The sequence below is a fragment of the Passer domesticus genome, chromosome 17 (genome assembly GCF_036417665.1).
Source record: "Passer domesticus isolate bPasDom1 chromosome 17, bPasDom1.hap1, whole genome shotgun sequence".
NCBI lineage: Eukaryota > Metazoa > Chordata > Aves > Passeriformes > Passeridae > Passer > Passer domesticus.
Window position 1 is genome coordinate 11,426,744 of NC_087490.1, and position 21,737 is coordinate 11,448,480.

General features: G+C 45.5%; 1 protein-coding gene across 1 annotated transcript; it reads right to left on the minus strand.

Annotated features, from left to right (window-relative positions):
• Positions 1 to 3,313: 3,313 nt before the first annotated feature.
• On the minus strand, positions 3,314 to 17,004 carry VPS37B (VPS37B subunit of ESCRT-I). Its single transcript, XM_064392725.1, has 4 exons — positions 16,811 to 17,004; positions 9,220 to 9,391; positions 8,580 to 8,662; positions 3,314 to 7,469 (listed from the first exon to the last, which is right to left on the minus strand). The coding sequence occupies exons 1-4, from the start codon at positions 16,913 to 16,915 to the stop codon at positions 6,972 to 6,974; spliced, it is 858 nt and encodes a 285-aa protein (XP_064248795.1). The 5' UTR covers positions 16,916 to 17,004; the 3' UTR covers positions 3,314 to 6,971.
• Positions 17,005 to 21,737: the final 4,733 nt, after the last annotated feature.

The window sequence follows — 21,737 nt, forward strand, 5'->3', positions numbered from 1 at the left end:
ATTTATTTTAGTTACGAAACAGCCTCGTGAGGGCCGCAGCTTTCTGAGGTTACACATCCCACACGGCCTGGGCAGCTTTATGGGTTTATGGGCAGTGACACAGAGCCAGGGCTCGTCCCCAGCTCCTTGTGTGGCCAAAGTGCAGTGCCAGAAGGGCTCTGGTGTTCCCTGGGGTGCTGGCAGGGTGAGAGCTGCTCTGACCCTGCAGGTGCTGCTGAGCCCAGCCCAGCCCCGAGGCTCATTCCCTGCTCAGCCCTTGGAGAGGGACTCGCAGCCCTGGGTGGCTGCTGTCACATCAAGTGACAATGACACAGCAGTGACAGGGGCCAGCTCCCTGCTGAGTTTCGTTTCTTTCAGAGCCCTTTTCTCTCAAGGAAGTGCTTTCTGCAGTAGCTCAAGGTCTATTTATAGACAGTGATAAAGTTATATTTGCTGGGAGACTGACGTCACCCAACCACTCACACCATCACATTTCATCCCGGAAATATTGATTAACCAAGAATGCAAACTTCTGAACTCTCACTACCCTAAGTCCAGCCACAGTCCTACTTAAAGGATTTGTTATATTTAAAGAATTCAAAAATAAAATGTGGCTTTGAGATTGATGCTGTGGCTAAATTGAACTTGTTTACCCCCACTGCTGCCACACGGATTTCCTTAAAACCATCCAGGCCAGCATACTCAAAAGTCTCAAAAAGTAGCAGCACAAATAAAAATAATCTCTATAAACCACTTGAAATGTAATCTAAGTTAATTTTTGTACAAAAATTATTCCTACTGTCCAGTCTAATTTTTTTTTTCTTCAGTCCTATACTTTTTTGGAAAGTGTTTGCTATTTGTAGCTGACAAAAATACCAGAACGACAAACTCTGTGTCTGCAGAGGTTTATTTTGAGATTCCAGCAAGACATCCTGTTGTGCAGGATCCAATTTGCTAATGACTTTTAAATACCATTATATGGCTGTGGAGGGAGGAAGATGTTTCACTCCATGTGCTCCTGAGAACAAATTTTACTCAGTACCTGTAAGAGAAGCCATGGAAAATAACCAAGTTGTGAAATAATTTACCTTCTGCTCCCTTCCACCAAGGTGAGTAAAGTAGTTTATTTTTTCTCTTAGCAGCTTTCAAGCAGGCTGTTACCACAGCCCTGCTCTGGCTCCCTCAGCAGCCAAAGCTGCAGTGACCACAGATCAGTTTGAACAGCAGCACACGGAGCAGCTGCAGCTCAGCAACAGCAGCAAGGGAGCAAAGCTGGCAAAACACAAGTGTCAGGTCACCAGGGCAAAAAGTGCATTGAAATTAAGCACACAAATAGAAAACGGGCTGGTGCAGGCTCTAGGAAGTCAGGTAGAGAAACCAAACCACAAAACTTCTGCAAAAGTATGTTTTTAAGAGCCCTTGAAGCCACAAAGAGCAGCCAGTCTTTTGCAAGAAGTTATTTTTCTGCTGTGTGCAACCAGGCATGAATTAGATGAGTTAGGGCAGCACAGTATTTAGGGATGGTATTTCCTGAATGACCCACTCAGAAAAATGACCCAGAAGCACCAGCTAATCAAATCATTTAACAAATGCTTAATGAGTATGCAAGTTTAAATAAAAACAAAAAATGGAAAGCTGGTCTGGATTCCCCTCATATCTTGTGAGAAAACACAGCCCAGGCCAAAAGGCATTTCCAGCATTTTCTGCTCAGCCAGGTGGTCTCATTGCAGTGCTGAGAACTGGAGCCACTTTGTCACCTCCCATCCTCTGGCTGGCTCCTCCAGGACTAACAAACCCCTCAGAAATTAGCCCAGCCCCAGCAGTGGTTGCTAGAACAATGTGCAGTTTTAAGTGCACGTAGCAAGGTGTGGGATTATGTGGTGAGAAGGAAACATTTTTAGCTTTGAAGGAAAATATAATTCCTACTCATCACCTACAGGAGTGCAGAAAAAGCACCTTTGAGCGGTTTGGAAATAATAAGCAGTATTTAAAAAATAGCTTTTAGCTTTCAGCAGGACCCAGGGTAGGCACTGGCACATCTCCCAGCCTCAGCAGCCTGGATTTGTCCTGCAGGTAGGGGGAAAAATGGAGAGTGAGCATGGGCTGCCCAGGGACAGCCTCCTTCAGGGACAAGGTGTCGGGGGCACAGCCTCAGCAGGGCACCCCTAAAACTCCAGTGGAGACCCAAAATCTCTGAAAAACCCTCAAGCAACACGCCCAGCTCCTGGTGACCACGTCTCAGACAGGTGAAGAGGCAAAGCTGTAAAAGCCTGGCATGAGCGATGATTAATGTACAACCTGAGGGGACTCAAATTACAGGAGCAAGGGCGAGGGAAGGACCTGCCCAGCCCCCAAAGCACCTCCAGGGAAGGGACAAGGACACCGGTGTGTGTCCCCAACACAACACCTTCTATTGTGGCATTTTGCTTTGTTCAACACCCCAGTGCCACTGCGTCCCCTCCCTGGCAAGGGCTGACCCCGTCAGGTGACAGCTCCTTTGCACTGGGAACAATCCCAACCTCTGGGACACCAAGCACAGGGAAGGGCCACCAGAACCCCAGGGCTGGAACAGGCACAGCTGGAGCCCCACGGCTCCTCAAGCCACAAACCAGCAAATTCTTAGAAGAGCTGCAGCTTTTACATAACACCTTCCCCTGCCCTCGCCCACCTGCACTGAGTCAGCACAGCAGCTTCTCCTCATCTGCACTCTCCCTTTCCTGCAGAGGGTTATCCAATCTCTGCAGCCACCACAAAGGGAAGGGATCAAGAAACAATTAAAAAAGGGAATTTCTTCCCTCATCAGTTACTCTGATTTCTATTTTGCATCACTGCTGAAGTGACAGATATCACAGAAAATTACATCAGGTCTTTTCTGCCCTCTGACTCATGTTCCTAAATAACTCTGGTTGACTCATTTCTCCTAACTTGGCTGACATCTAAGATTTTCCTCTCCTTAAAAAAAAAAAGCTTTCTCCCTTCAGCCTTTCCAGGTGATTCTGAACATTCCCACGAGCTAATTGTAGGAAATTAGAAGAAAAGCAAAGGGGTTTTACCTGACAGACAGCCCACCTACCCCACTGCACTGATTACAACATGTGAAATCTACTGTGAGCAAACCCATCCTGTATCAGCTCCATACAAAATGGACTCATTAGATCCAGTCACTAAAACCACAGCCAACAGATTTACTATGAATAATTAAAGCATGCTGCAATCTTATGTTCTACATCCACCTACAACTGTGTTTATGTTGCTACAGAAAAAACCCCATTAGGGTTGAAAATCATTAATGTAACTGCACCACGACTGAAGGGAGCCACCAGGGGACAGGACACCAAGAGATATGCTATTTTATTTAAAATCAGAACACAGTAGATAACAGAAAAACTTATTATGCAAACAACTCCACTGTATGTTCACAAGTTGCTCAGCATATGAAACTGCCCCTTGTTAAGACAGTCCAGGATCACACAGAGGAACTGCTCAGGCACAGGACTCTGCCCCCTCTGAGCTCCACAGGAGGGTAAAAGGAATTGTTGGTCTGAGCTCTGTGATTCCAGTTTGAGAGGGCAGAGAAGTCCCAGGAGAGGTGGAGGCTGAGGCTGTGGAGGTTGGGGCAGTCTTGGGGATGGTGACCTCGACCAGGCAGTGCCCAGGTGCCTCCAGGCATCCAGGGCAGCTCCTGTTCCTCCAGCTGTGAGGTGACCTGCCTGGATCAGCTGTGCTGGAACCACGACTCCACCTTCTGTGGGAGGCAGCCCTGAGTGCAGTGAGACCCAGCCAGAGCCAGAACTGCTCACTGCAGCCCCAGCTCCAGTGCCAGCTCACAGACCTGCACACAGGAGACTGGCACAAACATGCTGCCCAAAGAGAGCATTTCCAATGCCACCAACACCTAAAGCCGTGTTACACATTGTATTTAAAGGATTTTTCTCCACTCCAATTGCTTTGGGGAAGTATATGCTATTTGTAGCAGACATCAAAAATCCTTTTTTTAATATATATATATTTTTTTTTTTTTTTTTTTGGCAAGCGTCGTGAGCCACCCCCTCTCAAGTCTCAGCTTGCCTATGGCATTTTAATCTCACTATCTTATAAACAGTGCAAATTAGTACAATCTAAACATCCTAGCCAGAGCAGAATTAATTTATTAGCTATAACAGAACAAGAGAAGCTGTTGAAGGGCAACAGGTTGAAAGCACTGCCACAGCTCTTGCCAGGTTAGTGTTTCATCAAGTTTGTTGCTGAAAGGATTGAACAGCTTTCCACAGTCATTCTTCTCCTTTACCCTTAAACATCACCAGCAGTCAAGTAAATATTTACAGTTTGTGTGCACACATACACACAAAATTAATGGCAAAACGTTTTCCATGAGCAGCTGGACTTCAGTTATGAGCTTGCAATAACTGAAACATCACATTAGTTACATCAGCTATGTTCAAACTTACCCATCAGTGAAGGCAACTATAAGCTTACAAATAGCAGATACAGCTGTTTTTTCTGAAGTATGAGGGTCAGTTTTTGTTAAAGTCAGTGCTCTCGAAGAGCCCTTAAATTAGAGTTAAGCAATGGCCATTCAAATGATAAAAATGCTAATATCCTAGAATTACAATCACAAGTAGTGATCCTAAGGCACATCAGCCACATGCATATGCAATAATGCATTGTTTTGCTTTCAGACAAAAAAATTGCATTAGCTTTGTCTGTATTTAGTGTGCACAAGAGGTTGTTTTTAGATAAAGTATCCCTGAAAGGTCATTGTTATCACAAAAGTTACCAAAAGACAGAAGATTTAACAAGTAGTAAAAATACTTCTGGACTACTAATACCAATAAAGTCTGATACATAAAATGCAGTGCAAATTCACCATACACTTACCTATCACCCCCATCACTTCTGAGGATTTCCAACCCTCAGAAAAAAAGTTGGCACCTGATAAGTGTAAAATATACCTGGTTGTTTCTATGAAATCTCAGTAAAACTGAATTGGGAGTGTTTCAGAGTTTTTGTGTAGCAGGCTCAAAGTATGAATTTCTGTACTCAGACACCACCCTGGTAGCCCCCACCCACTTTAATTCTTTCTAGGACACAAACCATTTCTACAGCAGACTCATGTTTAGCATCCAGATACAACAGCTGCCACCCAAATACCAGCACTAACAGCACAGCAAAGTTATTTGAAACGAGTCATAATTAACCATGCTTATACAAAGCTTCAGTGAGAAAATAATACCAAGAAAAGATATCACACTATTAAAAAAAAAAACAAACAAAACAACCACGTCCTGTACCATCACTAGATTACAGAAAAAACACTTTGCAAACAAATCCAATGCACATTGCTTCACAAAATCCCCCATCTACAAAAACTTGCCAGACTTACACTGGGGAATTGGTTCAGATGCCAGCAACACTGACCAACCTTCTGCCTTGGTCTGCAGAGGGCAAAACCAGCCAAATGACCATAATATATTCTCAGAATGGACAGCTTCCTGTTATGAGCTTAATTTCAGATTAGTATTTGCTAACCACCACACTCCAGAGGAAATGATTAAGGGACAATCCAGGTCTTACAAAAAGAAAAAAAAAAATGTTCTATTCTGACTGATGTTTGCAGCACAAACTTCCAAACAATGCAGTGCATTCCAGCACAATGATACCAAAATAAGTGAAATAACCAGGGGCTTTGACAGGTTCTGGACTGATTGATAACAAATTCACAGACACATTCTGTGCAAACAACAGGGGTTAAAATTTGCCTCCCCCAGTGCTGGATTAAAATACCAGCATGTGTCTGTACCTTAGGCTTCAAGAGTCACATCGAGAGTGAAATCTGAGCTGCCTAAAAAGCCTCTCCCACCCAGTGGCAGAAGTTAAGAACAGATTCTGTAAGATGCAAACAGCCACCATGGACTGCAAAAGGCTTTTCTTTTTTGCCTACCTGCAGAGGAACATTAACTGCAAAATCCAGATAGATAACATGCCCCAGACTGCAAAACTAAACGAAATGGGAAAGTTAAAAGTAGTTCTGCCAAGTGAGAGACAGAGTTAAGAGATAAAACGAAATTGTGGAAATTCAAGTGGGCAATTACATGTGAAAATCCAGTATTTGATTAAGAAAATACCCTGCCTAGATTCCTGGAATCACATGGTAGCAAAAGCTAAGCACCTGTGTAAAAAAATCATTTCTGTATCCAAGGTGTGGAAAAGGAGACAAAAATCAACTGTTAGAAAGAGTCTTAATAGGCAAGGAAGTAAAACTGCCTGGTAAAGTGTCTATAAAACCCTAAACTGGCTCCACAAACAGTTTAGTTTCATTTCAAGAGACCAGGACTTTGAGGGTATCAAGCTATTTAGGAGTGGGAGTAGTGCCTACTTTGATTACACACTAAGGTAACAACTGAAATGCAGAAATGAAACTCTTGTCCTTTTCCCTGTCTGAACCCCCCCAAGGTGTTCTGACAGGAGTTTCAGCTCAGTGAGCTCTGAAAACGCCGTGCACCTGGCCCTGGATGCAAAGGGACACCCAGGGGGTCCTGTGCACACCCCGTGCCCAGCAGTCAGACATGGTTGTTACCATCCCAGCACTGTCACAGAATTCCTTAGAGGGACAACCAGCTCCCCGTGTGCCACACATCCATCCAGCTGCCAGGGGAATCCATCAGAACGCAGGAGGATGCTGATTTCCCATCACTGAGGAATTCAGAGCGTGACTCGGTTTGTAACTCAGCAAATCCACTGCCAGTGCCTTCCCAGTCTGATGGACTTACAGAATTTACACCTCATCACCATCCCAGGAAAACCTTGTCACCACTGACCTTCGCAAACAAACATCATCACATTTAGCAAAGCAATTGCAAACCTCTGTGCCACAGCTCGGCCTTCGTGCTCCATTGTGCAAAGAACAGAGGCTTCCCATTGCCTACAGCAAGTCTCTGATGGGGGAAAAGGAAATAGAAGCACCAATACATAAGTCAGGCGCACCCAAATATTTACTGGAGGATAAAGCCAGGATGTGGAGGAAGGCGAGGCGGTCTCTGGGGAAGAGGTGGAGGGTAGGGCGGCACGAACTGAGCTGGGTATCCCGGCTGTGGCACCTGACTGGTGGGCTGAGCCGCTCCCGGCCGAGGCGGGAGAGGAGGGCACGGGGCACCCGGGTAGGGAGGAGCCGGTGCCGAGCCCAGGGCCGCGGTGAAGGGAGTGGGGAAGCGTCCGGCCGGGCCCGCGGGGGGCGGCGGCGGCGGGACCCGCCGCGGCAGCACCGGGGGAGCAGGGTTGGCATCCGCCCGGTAGGGATCGGCTGCTGCGGGCTCGGGGAGCCTCGGCTGCGCCGGCGGCTGAGCCTGAGCAAGTCTCTGTCCCTTCAGCACCATCTCCTGCAGCTTCTCGATCTTCACCCGGCGCAGGTGAGCCAGCTTCCTCTTGCTCTGGTACTCGTCGATGAAGGAATCCAGTGGTATTTCACCATCAAGGAACCTTTCTGCCATATTCTGTCAAATACAGAACATTCTCTTAGGAAACAGCCTACTGCAACAGAATCTAAATGGCTCACATCCCAAAAATAGCAGCATTTTGCCTGTGATTTTCCAGCTGGCATATGGAAGATGACTGGCATACTGAAGACTTCTGAGCAGAACTCTGAGTTACTTATTACTCAGAAGCACTGAGAGTTAAATATCACTTATGCATAAATTTATACTGAAGTAACAGCAATAAAAACATCTGAATGTTGCTCTGAGCGTCCCCTGGATCACCAGAGATGGGAACTAACCAAGTGCAGCAGCTTCCCAGATTGCCAGCTAAGCTGAATTACAGCTGAGGGCTGCCTGAATGCCAGCAGAAACACTGGGAACTCTGTGGGACTCAGCACAGAGACTACTGCTAAGTCAGGCTTAAGACTCACCCTTACTTGTGGCTTTGGGTAAATGATGTTTAATAATTGAGAGCTGAACAAACAGAAAATCACAAAATTCAGCTTGTCCTGGGAACGTCTTTTCACGATCACAACTCAAGGCTAATAAGCACATTTTTTCTCCTGATTAATTAGAGAAGATGCCTGCATGCAAATCAGCAAACAAAACCAAACACTCCCATTATTCTGAAGTCACCCTTCAAGCACTTGTGTGTCAGCAAGTGGTGACCACTGGCACCTGCACAGACACACTGAAATCACATGGAATCTTTCACCAGAAACACTGGAGGAAAAGCAGCACAGGCACAGTTTTCTTTATTAGACTACTAATTGATATTTATTATGAAGTAATACATGTACCAGGCAAACCCCATTGAAAAAAGATTCCACATTTTTAAACTCTACAAGTTTGAAGGCAAAGCCAAGGAACTAAGAGGGTTTGCCTATCTTTTCTAAAAAAGAGCACTTTCTCTCTTGAACTTCAAATATGTTAAGAGCAAAAAATTACTCAGATAAAAAAGAAATAAAGTTGCTGGAATCAAATAGCTGCTCCCTGAAGCTCAAAGCAGAGACAAGTCCATATTCTTAGAACTACTCCTTAATCAGTCACATGCTCAGCAGTGCAGCCATGGACACTGGAAGGTTCTGGTACTGGTGAAGGGGCAGAACTGGGGAGTTCTGGCATTACCTCTGTGTCTTCCTCAATCTTCGCCCCCTCAGTCTGCAGCAGTGCCAGCAGGGTCTCCAGGGAAGCATTACTGGATTGTCTGTCTGCAAAGGCACAGGAAGGACAAGGACAGAAAATGAGAATGGCTCTAAGTGACTTGGAACTACACAACAACCTCCAAGGCAACAGTAAGAAACAGATTAAGAAGTTCAGGAATATTGTCAGAGTGCTAAGAGCTGAAATTTAATTCCAATTATGTATTTATAATATTGAAAGCACTTCAGCAAGTGCAGTATCAGATGTGCAATATAATTCAGTATGAAAGTTACATGTAATATTCCATCTGATTTATAAATAGTCACTGACAATTCAAAGTGCTTTGCTCTTTAGCAAGGTAACTGAAGTAGATAATTTAGAGAAGAGTCGGTCAAGAACAGGTAGGTAACAGGAAGAATCCACAGTATCTGTTACGAGGTGTGACAGTCACTTAATAAATCATCAGAAGTGTGATCTATTTCAGCACTACACAAGAATGGCATTTCACTTTGTATCCTAATTCACACAACTAAAAATGAGACGCCAAAAACCAAACAACAAACAGGCAACAGATTTACACTCACTTAAAAAACAGCAAATCATAATTGTCAACAGCCAGAGTTACCTAGTTTTGTTTTTTTTATCTGGTATGCTTCAAAAAGAACTTGCAGCTCTTGATATTTCTCGGTTAAATTTGATTTCAGAGCCTCCAACTTTGGCTGGTACAGGAGATTTCCCTCTGCCAGACTGCGGTTGCTGGCAAGAGTCATGTCCTTGCTGTGCTGAACATTTTGGGCCTGGATAGAAATTAAAAACCAAAAACAAGTGTGTGAAATGACAGTGAAATTATTAAGCAAGACAAAATGAGGCTTTGAAAATTTTTAAATAAACAACAGAAGTATGTAAGAATTAGTGCTGTGGCACTGGACCTGCAACTGATGAACAAATGATGAAAACTGACAGATAAAGCAACAGCTCTTGAAAAAATCTGAATTCCAGCAGTGAGATACAATGGCTGCAGAAGATTATCACCCCTTATCTTATTAATGTCTAAAAAATAAGGATTGCATCGTGACTGTTCCTTCTCCAGAATATTCTTCCCCAACTGTGTTACACCAATCCTGGATTAATGCCAAAGCCTTCATTTTTTTCCAGTTTAATCCTTCTGCTTAACAGTTCCTAGCCTAAAGAAAAAGTGACAATTCTCACACACCCAAGATTCAGCCAGATTCCAGTTTGCTCACACATGCACATGAGTTTATAGTGTTTGGAGAAGTCTGCCCTGGGTGTCACATTGGATTCATTAAAATATTCAGATGGCAAAAGGGAAAAAAGAAAAAACAACCAAGGGATTTGATTTCAGATTCTCAGGCTGAATCAACACGTGGAACAGTCCTCCCAGGGCACAACAGGCTAATTCTACTGAGCTGCCTTCAAAACCAGCAGAAGTTTGGTGCATTTTTGTGCTCTCCTCATCCACGTGCCCCTCTAGTCCAGGTTATCCCTGTTCAGCTGCTCCCAAGCAGCAGCACAGACCTTGCTCCTGCCCCACTTCTGGGTGGACACACGGCCACACCCCACCAACAGCAAAAAGGAAACCCAAATGAGCTGCTTAACAGCCCCAGAAAAGGTCAGCACCAAAATTCAGGTGTTTTTCCAAGCACTGCAACTGTCTTTGAGAGCAATTACTCCCTTTTGCAATATTTATATGCTATTTTAATTTCCTAAATTCAAAACTTGCTTGGTGTTACTTAAACACTTCTGTCCCCAGATATTGCTCTTCAAATGCTAAGGCTTTATTCTCACCCTGTTCTTACCAAATCCTTTAAAAACCCAACAACCACCACAAAGGATAATGCAGAGTCCTAAATTCTACATCAATCCCAATTCTACACCAAACTGTGAAATTCAGAAATTACACTTTCAATATTGTTTTGTCTCCTCAAGCCTAAATAAGCATCCAGCCCTATGCTTGTGTTCAAAGTGGATCCTTTCAAAGAATAAAAAGAAAGTTCTCTTCTTACCTTTGAATCTAATGCAAAATAATTTAAATTAAACTGGTTTCCATTTGTTTATTCTCATATAATCTGATCGAGTTAGGACTGTTGCTTTCAGAAAGCTGAAGTCCCCCTATTTTACATTTTTTTTAAAAAAAGAATTATGAAGGGAACTAAAATGCACAAGGTTTTCACAGCTCAATTAGTGGCATCCAAGTCTTACCAAGCCCTGTTTGTGGCTGCCTCCTGAACTGGCAGCCAAGGAAAACTCTGTGCAAAAAGATTGATGGGTCCTGGTGCCTCTGTCACCATTTTAATGAGCTCACAGCAAATTCAGTATTTGCACTGATGCTCTCATGCCAACAGTCAGGCAGGAGAGAGCAGCTTGATGAGTGAACTTTGATCTCCCCTTTAGGATGGAGAGGATGCACATTTACTCAGGGCAGAGAAAAAGCCAGTGGACACAAACCTGTAAGCTTTCAAGAGCACAAACACCAGGAAAAGGAAGCTTTCACTATAATCATTTAGAGCAAAGAGGAGGAGGTAGAACTCCAAATAAACAGAGTAAGAAAAGGCTTCCTAAAGTCAGATGAGACTTCTGTGATGTCCCTGCCTCAAGTGTCAGAATATTTTTCAACAGGACCAGGCAGGAGGAAGAAGCAACAAATTCCTAACCTTTCATAAAGATCTGCTGAGTAACTTTAAATCATTTCACATGTGTGAAGATGAGTAAATACCACTAGGACAGGATGTATCTGACTTGCAAAAATAAGAGAAACGTGATTAATGTGACCTGCCTACCTCTAAGGCAGAGTGACATCCTGTCCTTTGCACCTGATATCCAATAATTATGTACTAAACTTTAGCAAAATTTTTAAAAATACTTGTTTTAAACTGAAGAAGTTAAGGTATTTGTAATTGCACTTTAAGTTATAGTGCTTGAAATTACACAGGACTTAATGACTGAACTTTCTCCATATTACAACATTTCTGAGAAGGGCATATTTTTTCTAACAGAAATTGATAAAAAACAGTAATTGACACTTAATGATGAATTAAAATGTCACTCCTGAAGTCTTCACTGCCAGCACTGGTCTGTGTCACATTTCTTTTAACAATGCACACTTGGAGAGATGAGAAACTTGAATTTCACCCAAAACCATGAGAAGAACCAGTTCCTCAGATAAAAAAGCAAACTTAGGAATTATGTTTAATGGAACTTAAGGAGCAGCTGGTGAAGACCCATCCACTTGTTTCAGCACACTGAAATATTTCATGTCACTGAAAGAATTTTGAAGTCTGTGAATTCTATTTCACAAACAGAACAGATATAGTCCCAGTGATGCAACTTGAACACAGTCACAATCTATAAACAAGAATAATCTCTGTCACTGATGTTAAGGTCTGTGCAAAAACCTTACAGCAACTGTTCCACCACAACTGCAAGTTAATTTGAGGAATCAGAAAGCAAACACTGTAAAGTCTGCCTGAAGAGTGCTGCAGAAAAGCTTTCTAAAAATGAGTAATTTAAAACTACAAAAAAAAAAAAAAACAGCTGCAAACTCATCCAAGGGTTGAAGGCACAGTCCAGCATGAGCAGTCCATTAAGATTATCAGTGCAGCACAAAGCATGCTTTCAGCATCCATTCACAGCTTTCCACAAGCCCAAGACAAAGGCTGAGGAAGGAATAAATCCAACAAAAGGTATTTTGTTGTCACGTGTGATAAAAATGTGCATTAGCAGGGAACTGTTCCCGCACTGGTCATTCACCTGCCCACTGGAAGTGTGAGGAAAAAAGTTATTTAGAGATAGAAGTCAGGAGCATGGGAGTCCAGCAGAATTCCTAACAAGACTCTTGAGGTCATGAGCACTTCAACAGGCAGGAAAACTTAATCTGAAACCAGATGAAAATACCAGTCAGAATCACGAGACGCAATGAGACAGGATAATATTAAAGAGAATATATATATTTTTTTTTTAACTGCTAAGCTCTCACTGTGAATTCTGAATGGGACAAACAGGGCAATCATACTTAGCTGCTTATAAGGGGATTTTCTTGGTACAAAGATTGCTCACTGCTGAGCAGACCACTCAACACCAAACTGTGCTGCAAGAAAATGAAGCCAAGGACACACAGAGGTTTTAGTAACAGAGGTTACCAAAAACAAAAGTCACGGTTTATGCAGCACTTCAAAATCTCAGCTGCTTAAAAATTAATTTCTTTAATGGACATAATTTGAATAATTTTACTCAAGGATTTATTTAATGAGCATTTCCAAGAGCAGGCAGCAGCAACTGCTTTGGGAATTTAGAGTCTACTACTTTTATGAACTGCAGCTTTGTTTCATCCCACTTTTAAAAAAGGGAAAAAAAAAAAGCTGGATAAAATTAAACCAGAACTAGTACTAGCTTAGCAACACCCATACTATAAATGTTGATCCCTTACTCCAAAATAATGGTTTGCAGCAAGAGTTATTTGTATAAAACGTCTCTGAGAAGCGTCACCCTGTTCCTCCAAAAGCACATTCCCAGAGGAGCTGCCTCCTGCGAAACTGAGCAATCCTGGCTACCCACAAAGTCCATCAAGAGCTGCTATAATTATAAGCTTGCCCTGGCCAGCACCACAGCAAGGAGTCTCTGGGTACCTTCGAGAAAAAGTCTCTTAAGGAGCTAAAAATAAAAAGCAGCTTTGTGTGGCACCGTTTTAATTGCTTTATACATAGGACACATCCATGGTAGTTTTAGATTTCTCCAGCCTCTACCATTCCCACATTCTCTTTCACTTACACATACTTGTAAATTAAGAAGAAAATATGCAGTCCCACTGTGGAAGTATAAAGATGCACATTTGGAGTGTCAAATTAACCCCTGAAACAGGAGCTGACAGGTGCAGAGTAGGAGAAGAGACTTCTTTTACAGAAGATTTAGGAGTGCTTTTCATCAAGGACTCGTGAATAATAATACACCCCCTAACAACATCTGTTCTGTAATAAATATTAAAACATACTGCAAAGTAATTAGATTGGCTAAATTTAGCTCTTCTGATTACTTGGAAATGACAAAATAAAGCTTAGAAGGTAAGCTGCAGTTCCTAGACATTTCTTGCAGAAGCAAGACAGCACTGCAATTTGCACTCATCAGGCACAGACAGGTTACTCATCTGATGCTCAGCTAGAAGAGAAAAATCTGTAGTTGTCACCAAGTCTAATTCCTAACTTTGCAACTAAATTTCATGTTTGGCCAACAAGAACATGACCACTTGCACAATGTGGTTTTAGGACAGGAGAGGAATCCAAGAAATCTGGGCATGAATGCACATAGTTTAACTTGGACTTTCTGCCCTGCATGATCTGTTCAATCAGCTTTTGAGAAAAGGACTATGCTCAAAAAATTCCTTTTGTGCTTGCCAGTGTACTCTGAAATGCTGGAATGAGAAGAAGGCAATACATTTCTGACTTCTTGATTTCACATAATTAAGGTATTGAAAAGCAAACAATTTCTGGCCATGGAACCTCAGCAGTCAGTAACACAACACTGCACTGCTACAGAAGTGATGCTCCAGGAGATAAAAGGAAAATTCACTTTCACAGGAAAATTCATCAAATCATCACCAGTGTCAGGTCACAAATTCTCTCATCTGTGCTTTTTAGGGTTATCTCACTGAGACTGACTTTTATAAACAAATTATTTTTATGATCCTGCCACGGTTTGGAACTCAATGGTCTTTCAGGTCCCTTCCACCCCAAACCATCCTGTGATTGTCTGTTTAACGAAGATGGATGCTGTACATGCACTGATCAACCTGAGAGATGATAAAAAAAGCCCTCCTCAGTTTTACAAGACTGGGAGTACCAGACAAGCAGCTTCCTTCCTTCTTCTGGCAGACAAGATGTTGGTTGTTCAAGCCCTGCAGACGCAGCCTCAGCCAGGAAGAGCAGCAGCTCAGCTCAGCTCTGCTGCCACCGTGTCACACACCTGGGGACACACGTGCAGGACGCTCTGGGAGCACAGCACCCCGTGGGCACACACACAGGCACACACCCCCGCAAATCCTGCTCAAATGCCACACAGGATACATTCCCTCTGAGGCTGGAAGTGCCTATTTTTAGCTGTTAGCAAGTGGTTTTTCCAAATCCTCCTCCTCTGTGAACAAAACACTGGGGTTTGAGCTGGGTTTCCCTTGCAACAAGGAGAACAAAGGGTTTTTTCAGCTGTGGAATAATCAGCTTCAACCAACTTTGCCCCTGAAAATACAAGTCACCTCAGAGAAGTGACTCGAGAATCGTGATTTGATTGGAATGTCACAGTAAAATCAGGAATTTAAGGACTTTGGAACAACCCACAACCTGGATACACATGGACTGACAGCCAAGCAGCAGTGAGGTCACCACGGTGCCTCCTTAATGCTCAGGATTTCCCTCTCCCCCTCTTCCTGCACACACTTCCCAGTGAAAACTCAGGTCCCAGCAGCACATGCAACAAACAATTCAGTGAAGGCAAAAACAGGAGGAGGAAGAAATATTCAAGCATGGCCAATTCCTTCCAAGATGGGTAAACACATTTCTAGTTGAACAGACTCCAGTAAAAGCCTCCACATCCAATAAAAGAGGATTAGGGCAGACAGCAGCACAGCCCTGTTTCCACACAGCCTGAGCACCTCCAAACCTGGCCACGCTTCCCAAACACCACAAAATATTCCCTCGGGCCCGCAGAGCTTCACTCTACAATTTAGAAGCCTCAAGATGCCAAGGAAGGAGGAAAACCTGAGGGTCAAACCGAGAATACGGGCTGGTTGTGTTGAGAGGAGGGATTTTTTTCTCCTGAGGTCATGGGGTTTTTTGTCACTTCTGACCTACAGTCTTAAGTCCACACTGATAAATAAATTATAAAAAGGAGCCCACCAAGGCAGGCTTTGTGCTCGTGTCCCTTGTCAGGGGTCACTCTGGAGCCAGCAGCACTGCACCCCTTCACATCCCCACCGAGTTAAGCCCATTGTAACCCGCTGAGTTTCCTTAAATAGTTTTTATTCAGCAGGGTGCTCCTGCCCCCAGCACACCAAGAGCTCTCTGTTCTACTTTCCACAGCCTGGTTCTCCTAAGTTCTCAAAATACAGGCCTGCACAAAAAAAGTTATTATGGCTGCCCCACTCTCAGAAATCTATTGGCACAAAGTTCAAAATCCAAATTGTTGAATAATGCAGCAAATAAATTCCCCAGGACACCTCATCAACTCAGCCCCAGCCTTCAGTGGGCCTCTCCATGTGTAATTCTTTGATAATTTGGCTCGAGGTGATCCAGAACAATTTCCTCAGAAGCACCAAAAGGGCCAGAATCTTAGTCTGAGGGAACACAATTATAATTGATTTCACTTAATAAACTAAGCTTCTTTCTAAAGAACACATTGCCAATGTTTTGCTTCTCCTGAGGCTTCTGTCCTCTAATTTAAAAAAACAAAAACCCCCCAATAAATACAGGACCTAGAGAAGCAGAGCACATTTTTTTCTTTTCAAGTTTTCATACATATAGTTTCATCTTATTCACTCTTATCTGACTGAGAGTAAGATTCTTTCAGGGCCATCTGTGGCCAAATAAACCCAGAACAGTCTCATATCTGAACTGTAACACCCAGTGTCCACTGGCACACAGAAAAACCAGCTACAGACAACCTCAGCCAGAGGAAGAAAACAGGCTCCTATTTTGATTTAAGAACCACAGATCCAAAAGCACAACTTAGAGCCTGATGCACTGACAAAGACACTTCAAACGGGCAAAACAAGCAGCAGAAAAGCCTGACAGCCCCGGCTGCGCCCGGCATACCAACCGAGGCACACAGGAATCTCCTTCACATTGTTTTGAATTCACCCTGGCAAAATCCTTCACCGCGGCCACAGCACAGAACAAGGGCTGTGCGGGCGCACAAGCCGATCCCACCGCCGGGCCGCCACCGTCTCCTTAATTCAGAGGCTTGAATTAATCGAACTCCGCGTTTTCAGCCCGCCGAGCCCCCAGCCCTCCTACGGCACCCGGCGGGCACCGATCCCGGTGAACAAAAGGCCGGGAGAGCGGGGCCGGGGGCGGCGGCGAAGGGGGAGCACGGCAGGGACCGGCGGCTCCGGGCAGCGCGGAGCCACGACCCCCCCACACCGAGCGGCGCCGGGACCCCGCGGGCTGAGGGGGGCGGCCCCAGGAGAGGCCGCGGCGTACGAGGCAGCCCCTCACCTCTTCCATCTCGCGGGCCATGTCCTGGAGCTGCTCCTCGTCGTCCAGCAGCGCGCTGAGCTCCTGCAGGCTCAGCGCCTCCAGGCGCCGCGCGTCCAGCGCCATCCCGGCCCCGCTCCCGCTCCCGGCCCCGCTCCGGCCCGGCCCCGCACCGGAAGTGCCGCCGCGCTCTCGCCCCGGCCCGCCGGGCACCGCCCTCAGCGCCCCCTGCCGGGGGGGCGTGTCGGGGCGTACCACGGGGGCTGCGCGGCGGGAGGGGGGGCGCTGCTGGACGGAACCAAAGGGGCCTGGGGACGGGGGGCCGCGGTGGCTGAGCGAGCCCGGGATGAGGGGAGACCCTGTGAGGGGGTGAAGCTCCTCTGAGGGGTCCATGGAGGGAGCCCCTGTGAGGGGATGAAGCCCCTGTGAGGGGGTGAAGCCCTTGTAAGGGGTCCATGAGGGAGTCCCTGTGAGGGGGTGAACCCCTATAAGGGGTCCATGAGGGAGTCCCTGTGAGGCAGTGAAGCCCCTGTGAGGGGGTGAAGCCCCTGTGAGGGGATAAAGCCCCTGTGAGGGGTCCATGAGGAAGCCCCTGTGAGGGGATAAAGCCCCTGTGAGGGGTCCATGAGGGAGCCCCTGTGAGGGGGTGAAGCCCCTGTGAGGGGTCCATGAGGAAGCCCCTGTGAGGGGATGAAGCCCCTGTGAGGGGTCCATGAGGAAGCCCCTGTGAGGGGATGAAGCCCCTGTGAGGGGTCCATGGAGGGAGCCCCTGTGAGGGGGTGAAACCCCTCGAGGGTCCATGGCTGAAGCCTCTCCATGGGCAGAGCGCAGGGCAGAGCCCCGCACAGAGCAATCTTTGTGTGCTGCGCTCACGTGAGGCTCTCGGGCCCTCAGAGTCCCGAGGGATCTGTCGTTGAGGTTGGAAAAGACCTCTGAGATCATTGAGTGCAGCTTGTGACCGATCACCACCTTCCCCACCAGACCACAGCCATGAGTGCCGTGTCTCGTCGTTCCTTCCACACCTCCAGGAATGGGGACTCCACCAATTTCCTGGGCAGCCCTTTCCGATATTTTATCACCCTTCCAGTTAACAAATTCCTGCTGGTGTCCAGCCTGAGCCTCCCCTGGCCCAGCCTGAGGCCGTTCCCTCTCCAGGCTGAGTCCCTTTCCCAGCTCCCTCAGCCTCTCCTAGTGCTCCAGGCCCATCCCCAGCTCCATTCCCTTCCCCGGACACGCTTCTCAATTCCTCCTGAATGGAGGCCCCAGAAATGGGCTCAGGTGTGGCCCCGGAGTTGTGGCTTTGGGACACTCGGAGGTGGGGCAGGTCCCCTGTGTCCTTCTGGACGGAGCTGGGCTCCCAGAGAGCCTTCCCAGCCCCTCCAGCACCCAGCTCCTGCCTGAAGTGCCACTCGTGGCCTCCTTTGTTTAAAACTCCACAGCTGTAAATTTGGAAGGAAAATCAGTTAGATTTAACTCGCATTTCCTTACCCAGTTTGGGGCTTGGCTGGAGTAAATCTCAAAAGAGTGATTGCATTATTGTTCTCAAGCCTAGGCTGAATACTTATTTAAGTTAAAAATAGCTAAAAGTCATATCTGGCCAAGCTTTGGTGCTAGGCCATTTCATCCATCTTAAACCCTTTCTTCTTCAACAGTGAAGATCAATAAATAATCTGTTAAAGATGTGTTTCATGGTAAATTTAAATACTTTTGAAATGCAATGTAGTAAAAACTGCATCAATTAAACCACCATATATTTTGTTCTTCTGATTTTTATCAGTCATGTCACCAGCACTGGAGTAGGCAGTGTGTGGTAACCCTTAGGAGCAGCAGCTTCCCAATTACTGCTGCTGTTAGCAGAGCTGATAAAGACAATTATGCCTGGAAACAATTAATTGTGTTAAAAGAGCCTAAGTTATATGCATCACTTGGCATGCAGCACCTTCCTGGCCTGCTTTTGTCCCTACGTGGGTGTGGGTGTGTGTATTATTTCCGTGTGTGTAACTCTGGAGAGAGAGCCAAAAGGAGCCAGGAGCCAAGGGAGCAGGGGAGGGAATGGCCACGTGCTCCTCGTCCTTTGGAGTTGATATTTTTGATCTAACTGGGAAAAAAATAAATTAAAAATCCATACAGTGACCGAATACAATTCTGATGCAATGAAGTTGCAGTCACACTCAGGAAGTGACCCAGCAGTTCCTGGCAGGACACTGTGATGACGTGACAGCTTTATGCTTGTTCTTTTGTCCTACAACTAAACTCGGCTCCCCACACCTCCCACCTTCCCAAAAGCCCTCTTTGTCATTGTTACCCACAGGCAATAACGACCAGCAAGGTGACCCTGCTGGAGGAAGCCTTCCAGCCCTTTTGGCAGCCTGCTGCAGGCCCAAGGGCGCAGCAGGAAGCTGAGCCCAGGGTGGGGAGAAGGCGCTCAGTGATACAGGAATGTCCCAGCATCACAGCTCTCACCACCCCAGCACACCTGCCTGCTGCAGGTATGTGCTGTGTGCCAGGTGAGTCAGCAGCCGTGCCCTGGGCACTGCCAGGGCTTTGCACAGTCACCACAGCCCTGCCTTGCTCTTTAAAACCAGCAGATAGTCGCCCTGCCAACACCATTCCACACAGCCTGTATTTGCACAAGCCCATCAAACAGGGTTCCAGCCACGGGTTAAACCTGCTGTAAATCTGCACATGCAAACACATGTACAGATATGCACACATGCAAACAGAGGAATTAGCTGAGGGATAAGGAGAAGCCCTTTCTTCCCAAGAACATTGGTAATTTGAACTTCATACCATAACTAAATAAATGGTTTGGGGGGAGTGTGGTTCAGAAGAGTCTGACTCAGCTTCATGTTGTAGATCTAGTTTTACCACTGCCTCACTGTGTGATCCTGAGTGGAGCTCTCGGATTCCCTCAGCCATGGTGCCTTTTGCTGAAAAAGTAAGAACTGCTCAGTCACAGGTGAGAACATAACTCATTTGTGGTACAACATACATTGAAAATACTGTTTCTCCCTGGGTGGGTAATTTGGGTTCTGGTGATGGTGGAGAGGAGTCTGCATTAAACATCTGGGTTGTTTTTGAGTACTTTGGTCAGCACCTGCATGTAATTGAGCTCTCCAATTTTCTAGAAAAGCAGCTGAGGCTGAGACACAAGATAGAAGTCAACTGCTTTTGTTTTTATTTTATTTTCCATTTGGACAGGTAGGATGGTGCCTTCCCATTCTGCAGTCTTTATGGAAGATAAAGGTTTTGTGACAGCACATCACTGGGACAGGATATGAAGGATTGCAGATAAGCCACGATTTTGGGCTACAGGGTTTATCAAATATTGCAGTGCTGCAGGCTGGGATTTATCATCTCCCCAGGCTTGGTTCCTATTTGCCTTTGCTGAAATCCTTTTGAAGGGTGACAGCATTCGAGTACATTAGAACTGTAAGGAGGCAAAGTACAGAAGTCAGGATTTCTTATTACAGGAGAAATGGAATAAAAAAATTGTGAAGATTACAGGGGAAACCATGTCATGGTGAATAAGAAGTCAGGCTCCAATCTTGGGGAGAACTGGCATCCAGACTAGTTTAAATAAGATGTTAGGTATTTTTTTTCTATTTAAACTTGATCTTGAATTTCCTCCTGGTACCTCATATCCTTTTACGGTCAGTAGCACTGCCCTCATGCATATTTATTAGATTTAGACATATTTTGCAAGTCACCTTCACATCTTATTTTCTTTTCCTGGACAAACTGGTTGGTTATGTACACATTGAATTTGCAAATCTCATCTCTGGTGTACATTAACCCCTATTAGTCTGGTTGCTCAATGTGCAGATAAGTTTTGGGGCTTATTTGTAATTTAACTTCCTTCTGTATATTAAGCACAGCCCATACTTCTGTTTAGTTTTCACAACCCAGATTCCTTCACACATGGAAATGACCTGCATATCCAGCATCCTGGCAGAGAAACAGCCCTTCTCTTTGAGAGGTCAGTGCCATGCTGTCTGAGAGAAAGCAGGAATGAGGTGTTTGTAAGGTGCTCCTTCCTTTCAGGGAGCTGCAGGTGTCACAAGAGCAGCAGGTTTATTTACCTGCACTTATTTTCTTTGCCTTGAGCTCACAGTGAAGCTGGAATAGAAGAGGCAGATTTAATTTTTCCTCCCCAGACTAAACCACATCTCTGAACCCAAGCTAGAAGCACTTTCTGTTTGCTTGTGGCACTTCCAGACCTGCTGAAGGCCTAGAAAGTGCAGCCACTGAAACACACACTTGGTTATTGAGGCAGAGGTTGGTGTGGCAGGGGACAAGTTGTTGGAATAAACACAGCTGTGTTTTTTCCATCACTGTGTGCTCATTTACTGGGCCAGTCAGCCACAGACCCTGGTACAAAGGGTACAGGGTAAATCCCTTTCCCTGGGGAAGTAGGGACTGGGATCCACTCTCAAATTTCACCTTGGATGGGGCTCACTGTTGTTTAAATCAAATAAAGCTGTGGTTTTACCTATTACAGGGAATGGTTAGAGCTTATTAATAGTGAGGCAAACAACCTGCCATGGGATATACAGTCAATTTGCAATCAGTTGTGCTTTCAAATGCTTAATTGCTTACAGTTCTGCCAGGACAGTCTTCAGTGCCCCCAGGTTAAGGTTTCAGATGAACCCCTCCAAGTTCCCCGAGAGGACTTTTGCCTTTGAAGAAAAAGAACTTTTTATCTCTGTCACTCTGGCTGAGAAGCTCTCAAACTGATTTTGTTCATGTTCCCAACTTTGGGCAAAGCCACAGCCACAACATTCTACAGTTCAGGGTTTCAGAAGGAACAGTGGCCTTGTTTCCAGGAGAACAGCCTGAAACACAGACTGCCCACAGGCAGCCAGGCCCCAGGGATTGGGCAGCTCCAGGAAGCAGCTCGTGTTCCAGCACTGGAGCAGTTCCCACTGCTGCTCTGGGTGAAGCACAG